At 44.1% G+C, this 10000-nt stretch overlaps 1 protein-coding gene across 34 annotated transcripts in view; it reads right to left on the reverse strand.

The window, feature by feature from the left end:
* Positions 1 to 10000, reverse strand: part of LOC126980236 (voltage-dependent calcium channel type A subunit alpha-1-like) — a 209962-nt gene that overhangs the window by 121785 nt on the left and 78177 nt on the right. For all 34 annotated transcript variants that reach the window (XM_050829889.1, XM_050829900.1, XM_050829899.1 and 31 more), the window contains one exon: positions 9632 to 9737. In XM_050829889.1, the coding sequence (XP_050685846.1) occupies positions 9632 to 9737 (106 nt within the window). The remainder of the gene's footprint in view (positions 1 to 9631; positions 9738 to 10000) is intronic.

Here is a 10000-nt window from a genome sequence, read left to right on the forward strand (position 1 = left end):
ACCTGGGATTTTCATGGACTATTTTGTGACCCTAGTGATAGTTTGACACTCCCTCTGCATCGTGAACATAAAAACCACGCATGAAAATCCGGATAGCCTTCTCTGTGGGCTTGGAAAACAGTCGTAATGGGAGCCCTGGAGATAGTTTTACACTCCCTCTGCATATTGAACGCGAAAACCACCCAAGAAAAACAGCTTAACCTTCTCTGTGGGAGCCTTAGAGATAGTTTGACACTCCTTCTGCATATTAAACGTGAAAACAACCCATGAAAACCAATTTAACCTTCTCTGTGGGAGCCTTAGAGATAGTTTGACACTCCCTCTGCATATTGAACGCGAAAACCACCCATGGAAACCAGCTTAACCTTCTCTGTGGCACTAGAAAACAATCCAAATAGAAGCAAGAGACGTTTAGGAATAGAGACTTTAAGAGAGCGAGCCAGAGAGAGAGAGAGAAAGAGGGACGAGGTGGTGGGGAGTTCTTAGTAGGGGGGCATCGTGGCGGCGGGTCAGGGGTGGCGTGGGGTAGTTCTCGGGTCACCTAGCCTGAGGAGTCGCCGCAGGAGGCCACGAGGGTGTTGTGGTATGCAGGAGCGGATAAAGACTTGGCTTACCAGCTGCAGGATCGCCGGCGTCCATGTCCGAATGAGTGGTGAGGGAACGTGGGGGTGAGGACACATCAGAACAGGCAACACACAGCGAGAGTAGGCCAGAGAGCACTAGTGTTTGTGTGTGGGGGTGTTTGTGTGGGGGGTGAGGTAGGGGGGTGTTTGTGTGGGGGGGGTTGTGTGGGGGTATTTGAGGGGGGGTGAGGTGGGGATGTTTGTGTGTGTTTGTGTGTGGGGGTGTTTGTTGAGGTGGGTGGGTGGGTGGGTGTTTGTGTTTCTGTGTGTGTGTGTGTGTGTTTGTATGTGTTTGTGTGGGGTGTTTGGGGAGGGGGGTGAGGTGAGGGAGGGGGGATGTTTGTGTGTGTGTTTGTATGTGTTTGTGTGTGGGAGGTGTTTGGGGGGGGGGGTGAGGTGGGTGGTGTGTGTGTGTGTGTGTGTGTGTGTGTGTGTGTGTGTGTGTGTGTGTGTGTGTGTGTGTGTGTGTGTGTGTGTGTGTGTGTGTGGTCTGTTTTATTTCTCTATTCCTCCATTTATTTATTTTCGTGTGTGTTTGATTTCGGTTTTATTATTATTATTTTTTTATTTACTTTTTATTGATTTATTTGTTTGTGTATGTGTGTTTGTATGTGTGTAACGTCCCACCAGACTACGTCCAATGAGTCTGTGTGTGTGTGTGTGTGTGTGTGTGTGTGTGTGTTTACAGTGGGGGATAGGTAAGCATGTTTTTTTTTTTTTTAGCTGATGGTTTTAATAATGTAGAAATTAAAGGAGAAAGTAGTAGTAGTAGTAGTAGTAGTAGTAGTAGTAGTGGTGGTGGTGGTGGTGGTGGTGAAGGTTATTTACAGGACACAGAGGAGGAGGAGGTTTGGGAGAAATAAAGAGGGATAATAATGATAATAATGATAATGATAATAATAATAATAATAATAATGAGATGAGAATTGATAACAAGAAAAAAAACTATATACAATGATGTGTGTGTGTGTGTGTGTGTGTGTGTGTGTGTGTGTGTGTGTGTGTGTGTGTGTGTGTGTGTGTGTGTGTTTGTGTGTGTGTGTGTGTTGGAGGAATGGAAAGAGAGAGAGAAGAGAGAAGAGAAGAGATAGAGAGAGAGAATGGAGAGAGAGAGGAGAGAGAGAGAGAGAGAGAGAGAGAGAGAGAGAGAGAGAGAGAGAGAGAGAGAGAGAGAGAGAGAGAGAGAGAGAGAGAGAGAGAGAGAAAAAAGAGCAGAAGGAATGACGTATGTGGTGTGTGGATGGTAGTAGTAGTAGTAGTAGTAGTAGTAGTAGTAGTAGTAGTAGTAGTAGTAGTAGTAGTAGTAGTAGTAGTAGTAGTAGTAGTAGTAGTAGTAGTAGTAGTAGTAGTAGTAGTAGTAGTAGTAGTAGTAGTAGTAGTAGTAGTAGTAGTAGTAGTAGTAGTAGTAGTAGTGGTAGTAGTAGTAGTAGTAGTAGTAGTAGTAGTAGTAGTAGTAGTAGTAGTAGTAGTAGTAGTAGTAGTAGGAGGAGGAGGAGGAGGAGGAGGAGGAGTAGAAGTGGAAGAAGAAGAAGAGGAAGAGGAGGAAGCAATATGAGTGAATATAGAGAAGGAAAAAGGAGGTGAAGGAAGAGAAGGAGGAGGAGGAAGAGGAGGAAGCTCAGTTATAGACAAATACACACACACAAAAGGTGACACAAAGTTTTAATAAGTCTTTTTGAGAGGAGGTGGAGGGGAAGGGAAGGGGAAGGAAGGAGTGGTCTGGGTGGGTGATATAATCTGCTCCTGTGCGCGTATGTTCAATGTGCAGAATGGTGCCAGAACTGACTCTCCTGAACGTACCTATTGAGTGGTTGTTGTGGTTTTGGGGTTGACAGAAAGTGGTGGTACATATATATAAACATTTCTGACTGATCTCTCTCTCTTATACGGCCATAGATAACACAAATATATAGATACCAGACTGATAGTTTTTTTCCTATCCTAGAACACATAATCTTCACTGATATTCCCTTCTCTGGTTCTCTGTACATGGACATAAAAATATATTTGTGTGTATTTTAAAAGCATTCACTCCTAACGGGAAATAAATATATGTGTTTTGAATCTAAGTTTTGGGTTTTATAAAGATAATTAACACATGAATCTTTGCTATTGAATGCGATTAAATATTTAGTGGTGTTTTTATATACATTCAACATCTATAATATTGTACAAGATATTTGTGTGTATTTTAAAAGCATTCATTCTTAACGGGAAATAAACAAATGTGTTTTGAATCTAAGTTTTGGGTTTTATAAAGAGAATTAACACATGAATCTTTGGTATTGAATGCGATTAAATCTTTAGTGGAGTTTTTTTTATATACATTCAACATCTAGAGTAATAATAATAATAATAATAATAATAATAATAATAATAATAATAATAATAATAATAATAATAATAATAATAATAATAATAATAATAATAATAATAATAGTTGTAGTAATAGTAATATCCACAATGCTTTAGGTGAGGTATACATAGACATTCAATGGTGATAAGAAAAGGTAACATATTTTTGAATCTAAACACTCCATTGCATGTCAGGTGAGAGAAAACACGAATCCACACACACACACACACACACACACACACACACACACACACACACACACACACACACACACACACACACACACACACACGTAGAAAAAGATACAGTCTGAAATAAAACAATAAAGTGTACCTATAATCAAAACAATAATATCACTTTCATGAGCACTAGTAAGATTGGTAAGAGTGTAAGAATTAAAAAAAAAACTTCATCTTCTAACTTCAACACTCACAAACAAACGAACAAATAGACGAAAACTAGCTAAAAAACAAAAAACAAAAGTGAATCGATGTCAAGTGCAGCAAAAATCCACTTCTAAACATCTTCAAAACAATAAAAAGACAAACTACTCGTGGCAAAATCCTTCTCCACCACCTCCTCCACTGTTTGCAATCCTTCTCATCCACTAAACAAAGAGTGGGAAAATAAATACATTCGAATACTACGTGAAAAGATTTGATTCCACTATTTTTGGGGGGCTGTTTCGTCTCTCATTCTCTCCCTGTGTTTTGGTTATCAGCGGTTTTTCTCTTTGTTTTGGTTATCAGCTGTTTTTCTCTTTGTTTTGATTCTCAGCCGCTAACAGAGTGGGAAAATAAATACATTCAAATACTACGTGAAAATGATTTGATTCCACTATTTTGGGAGCTGTATCGAGTCTGATTCTCTCTCTTTGTTTTGGTTATCAGCTGTTTTTCTCTTTGTTTTGGTTATCAGCTGTTTTTCTCTTTGTTTTGGTTATCAGCTGTTTTTCTCTTTATTTTGGTTCTCATCCGCTAAACAAGAGTGAAAAAAAAAACACTCAAATACTACGTGACAAATTATTTGATTCCACTATTTTTTGGGGGGTTGTTTCGTGTCTGATTCTCTCTTTGTTTTGGTTATGGTTTAGTGCTCCGTTGAAAAGAGTGACGGTTTGGCTTACGTCGGGAGGTGGCGGGAAAAATTGACTGTCTAAGCAAACGACACCTGCAAAGCCACCTCACCTGCTGGCTACTCTATGCAAAGTACTAAGTTTAGCCACATCTTTCAGCCACATCTCGATTCACTCACTCTGCCAGACAAACTATCAACCACGCCACACATCACAGTCACACTAATAGACATACTTTTCTTGCACTACTGAGAGCCACACCACGCCTCTCATCTTTCTGACCACATCCCTGTCACACCTCGCTATAGATTCACACTCGCGGACACACACCACACACCACAGTCACACCATCATTACTCGCCAAGCCACACCATGCCTCTCAAATCTCCCTGACCATATCCTGTCATGCCACAAGATTCTGACCACATCATTCGAGTATCAACCAGAAAACCACACTACCAAGTCACTTTCCAGCCACACCACACCTCTTTTCCATCTAGTCTGTCACTCTGGCCACATCTCGAAGCCACATCTCAATCAAACATGGCCAGATACCTCCTTGGTCTTTCCCTCAACCACATCCTAGATACCAACCACATCTTGTTATCTCTCTGGCCAAATCTCAAGGCCACATCTCAACCACACTGCCAGAAACATCCTTAGCCTTCCCCTCAACCACATCCCAGATATCAACCACATCTTCTCACCCTTCTGGCCACATCTCGAAGTCACATCTCAACCACTCATGGCCAGAAGTCCCTTTAGCCTTCTCCTCAACCTCATCCCAGATACCAACCACATCTTTTCACCCTTCTGGCCACACCTCAGAGCCACATCTCAAATACACATGGCCAGAAATCTCCTTCATCTACCAATATACCACACATTAACCACATTACAGATACCAACCAAACCTTCTAACCCTTCTGGCCACACCTCAGAGCCACATCTCAAACACACATGGCCAGAAACCTCCTCAACCCTCAACCACATCTCATTCACAACCTCGCAGCTGACCACACCCTCTTAGCCACATCTTTCAAGCCACACCTTTGCTACGCTGATCACCTTTGTTAGTTAGTGAAAAATGAAAATTAGAAGTGTTGGAATGTTGAAAAATTTGTCATACTGTCTTGAATAATAATAATAATAATAATAATAATAATAATAATAATAATAATAATAATAATAATAATAATAATAATAATAATAATAATAATAATAATAATAATAATAATAATAATAATAATGATAATGATAAGTGTAATAAAATGGGAGTTGTAATTTAAACACTGACTTTCAATGATAATTCTAAGCCAATTATTATTATTATTATTTTTTTTTTAAAGCCTCAGAACGATTTGGATTATTCAAATTTGATGGTCGGTGAAAATAAATAAATGAATATGTGGAAATTTTTTTTTTTTAATAGAGGCGATAAAAAAAAAAACAAAAAAACAGGGGAATGAGAGGTGATGAGCGCATTAATACACACACACACACACACACACACACACACACACACACACACACACACACACACACACACACACACACACACACACACACACCAACAAGCTCCCAATGTCCTCGTCTCGTCCTTTTTTTTTTACTTAGATCTTTTTTTTTTTTTTAATTAAGGAGGAGGAGGAGGAGGAGGAGACGTCCCGCCCACAACAAAGAGGAACTCGGGTCTTTAATGTGCTTAAGAAATGAGAGGAAAGGAAGGCAAGAGGAAGGGTAAGAGGAAGGCAGGAGGAAAGGAGACACGAATGCAAGAGGAAAGTTAGGAGGGAAGGAAGGCAAGAGGAAGGCAAGAGAAGAGGGGGGAGGGCAAGAGGAAACGTGGGAGGGAAAGTAAGAGGAAAAGAAAGGCAAAAGGCAAGGCAAGAGGAAGGGTGAGGGCACAGCTCCCTCCTCCATACGTAACAAAGAAAAGAAATGCTTAAATTCATCTCTAGGGACATCGTTTTGGACGATGGGAGTTTGCTGTTGCTGTTGTTATCATTATCATCATTATTTTCTTCTTAAACAATCCTTTCTGTCCTCCGTTTGAAGGCCGCAGGCTTGGGTTCAAGTACATTGTTCGTACTCGAGTCCAAGTACGCGTGCACCTCGACACCACGGCGCCAAGTACAAGTACAGGTACTCATTTTAATAGAGGAACTTGAGGCACTGCACGAGTACTTGTGTGACGCACTCGAGTCCAAGTACTGTACTCTTCACTGCTTTAACCTTAAGATTTTTTCTGCTTTTCTGCTTTCGACAAGTGGCAAACTGCCAAGCCCTCCTTGCCCTGAGTCACCTCACATGACCTAGCGTCCCCTCACCCCGGGGCCAGGCCACCGGGGCTCCCATGGCCCAGGCTAAGCACACACCTCCGTTAGTCCCTCAGCCTGGCCTCGCCTCCACCCGGGCCGGTCGTCAAGCACCGCGCCAGACAATGTTTGCTTGTACTCGGAAGTACTCGCAAACATTCATAATACTTGGAATTCGAATACGAGTACAAGTACTAAGGCTCTTTTGCCCCCGAGCACGAGTACAAGTACAGGTGAACGCTGTGGTGTACTTCAGCACGAGTACAAGTACGAGTACGTGTACTTGGAGCCAGGCCTGCTGAGGGTCGTGGTTCATTCATCTATTATTTAGTCTTTGGTTACTATTTATAAGATGAGACAAGTCATGAATGCTTTATGTCATGCACCAAGGCCGGCTTCGCACGATCTTCCGAACTCATGCAGACAACGTGTGGAGAGAGAGAGAGAAAAAAAAAAACTCGATGCATGCGTGGAGCAGGCGGAGGAGCTGAGCGTTGGTGCATTTCCGTTTGAGGGGCGTGGGGGGCGTGGGGGGGCTGGGTGGGGGGAGGGGAGTTGTTCAAGGTTCTCCCCCTCCCCTGTTGCCTCCTTTCGTCGCCTCCTCGCCCCGTGCCGTCCCTCGTGATGTCCGCCTCCACGGGACTGAGATGCTGGGCGTTGTGCCTGGCTGCTGTGTGTGTTGTCTGGTGTCTTCCCTTCCCTTCCCTTCCCTTCCCTTTGTCTTCTCTTCCTCTGCATTCTTTCTCTGCCATCCACTCCCTTACCTTCCCTTCCTTCCCTTCCTTCCCTGTGCCTTCTCTTCCCCTGCATTCATTCTCAGCCATCCACTCCCTTCCCTTCCTTTCCCTTCCTTTGACATCCTTTTCCTTTCCTTTCATTTCCTCTGCCATTCCTTCCCTTTCCTTCTCCTTGCTTTCTTTCGTCTGCCTTTCCTTCTCTTCCTCAGTATTTCCTTTCCCTTCCCCTGCATTCCTTTTCTCTCTCCACCCCTTCCTCTTCCTTCCCTTATCTTCCTTGCCTTTCCTCTCCTTCCCATTCATTTATCTTCCCTTCCTTTTCCTTCCCTCCATTCTCTACCTTTCCCTTCCCTTCTCTTGCCATCCCTTCCCTTCCCACACACAAACATCATCTTTATAAACACCTAAAACATCTATCTTTAAGTTCACATCTCACATCTCAAACACGGTACTTGAACCCCCCTTACAAACACACAAACACAAACACACACACACACACACATAAGCAAACCCCTTTTTCACAAACACTTAAAACCATCACATGTATTACAAACCCCAATCCTTCCTATTCTCCCCTTCCTTTCCTTTCCTTTCCTTCCTTCCCTCCTTCCCTAAGTCCTTCGTCAGTCGTTACTCACTCAAGACGGCTGGAGAATCGGGACACTGCACAGGGAATCGAGCTTGGGACCTTTGTGGAGACCATGATGCCTCTAGACTTGTTGCTGTAGATACTGTCACTGTACCTTGATGAGTTTGACCTTACGAAGATACCTGCGTGGTCTGAAGACTCGGTCCAGGTGAGGTTAGAACAGGTAAGGTGAAGGGGGGTTAGGTTAGGTTAGGTTAGGTTAGGTTAGGTCAAGTCAGGTCACGTTAGGTTTGGTCAAGTTAGGTCAAGATTGCCAGGATTGAAGGTGATGAGGTCAAGCTGATGGTAGGAAAGGTAACGTAAGGAAGGGTCAGGATGATGAGCTCAGGTCAAGTAAGGTGAAGGTGGGAATCGGTAACGTGAGAAAGAGTAAGGAATAGGGTCAGGTTAGGTCAAGTTAGGTCAGGTGAGGTCATGTGTGCGGATTTCAGGTGAGGTAATAGGGTCAGGTTAGGTCAAGTTACGTCAGGTGAGGTCATGTGGGTGGATTTCAGGTGAGGGAACAGGAGGGAGGAGAGGTCAAATTAGGTCATGTTAAGTAAGGCAAGGGAAAAGGAGGGAGAGGTCATATTAGGTCATGTTAGGTAAGGCAAGGGAATAGGAGAGAGGAGAGGTCAAATTAGGTCACGTTAAGTAAGGCAAGGGAACAGGAGGGAGGAGAGGTCATATCAGGTCACGTTAGGTAAAGCAAGGGAAAAGGAGAGAGGAGAGGTCATATTAGGTCACGTTAGGTAAAGCAAGGGAACAGGAGGGAGGAGAGGTCATATTAGGTCATGTTAAGTAAGGCAAGGGAACAGGAGGGAGGAGAGGTCACATTAGGTCATGTTAGGTAGGGCAAGGTCAGGAGTGGCAGGATGCAGGTGAAGGAGAAGGTCATGAGGGTAAGACTAAGGAGTGGGTCAGGTCAGGTCAGGGTTTCAGGTGAGGGTGAGGACCTAAGGTTAAGTCTGAGGGAAGGACACAGGGGGACACGTGCCCATACCCACCCAAGGGCAGTCCACAGACCCAATCTTCCCTCGTGACCCAAAAAAAAAACACGAGGCGTTGAAACATACCAAAGGCGAGAGATATAAAGTCACCACTAACCACTACGTCAAGGCGCCTTAAGACTAGAGAGTGCGCGAGGCTCGTGTGCGACGCTGGAACGCACGCACATGCACACACACACACACACACACACACACACACACACACACACATACACGGACTGCAGAAATAAAAACATACACAAGAGAAAAACAGTCACATGTGCGCGCGTCCAAGTGATTAGCATGCAGGACAAACCAACACACACACACACACACACACACACACACACACACACACACACATACTCACACCCACACCCACACACCCACACAGACAGCACCCAGCGAGCATGCCACCACACAAGGGAACTCTAGAAACTACCTCAGCCCAGCAACATCCAAGAGAAGGAGACAAAACACGGAGAAATTGAACGAACACGGAAACACAAATCAGGCGTGAGTGAGGGTGACATAACATGATGGAAACAAGAGCAGCTGTTGGATTAGAGAGAAAAACGAGTTATTAGAGATCACAGGGGGGGGGGGGGGGCGCACACACGGAACAGGGGGAGTGAGGGGTCAGTCAAGTCTCTAAGTAAGGGGAGACTGGGAACACGCGGAGCAGAATAAGTAGTGGTAGTAACAGTAGTAGTAGTAGTAGTAGTAGTAGTAGTAGTAGTAAGAGGTGCAGGTAGATAATATATTAAGTACACCAACACACGCACGCATATATCCCTGGCATGACCTCGCCCCCTTCCACGCGTGCCCACATAAGGGATCACGGTGTAGGGGCGCATAGGGGGTTCCAAGAGGGTTCAGTGAGGGTTCAAGGGGTCAGATCTTACCAGGTTCTGCGCCAGCTGCGTCTTGTCGTCCTCCGGAAGGTGCTCCTCCAGCGCCAACACGATGCAGTTGGCGATGATGGTGAGGAGGACCGCGTACTCGAAGGGAGTGTGGGGAGTTAAGGAAGATTGGCAACACTGATTTATAGACGAATGAATGGGTTATAGATACCTTGACACACACACCACTGGAATAAGACTTGGCAACACTGATTTATAGACGAATGAATGGGTTATAGATGCCTGGACACACACACCACTGGAATAAGACTTGGCAACACTGATTTATAGACGAATGAATGGGTTATAGATGCCTGGACACACACACCACTGGAATAAGACTTGGCAACACTGATTTATAGACATGAATAG

This window comes from Eriocheir sinensis, chromosome 44 (genome assembly GCF_024679095.1).
Source record: "Eriocheir sinensis breed Jianghai 21 chromosome 44, ASM2467909v1, whole genome shotgun sequence".
In the NCBI taxonomy this organism is placed as follows: Eukaryota; Metazoa; Arthropoda; class Malacostraca; order Decapoda; family Varunidae; genus Eriocheir; species Eriocheir sinensis.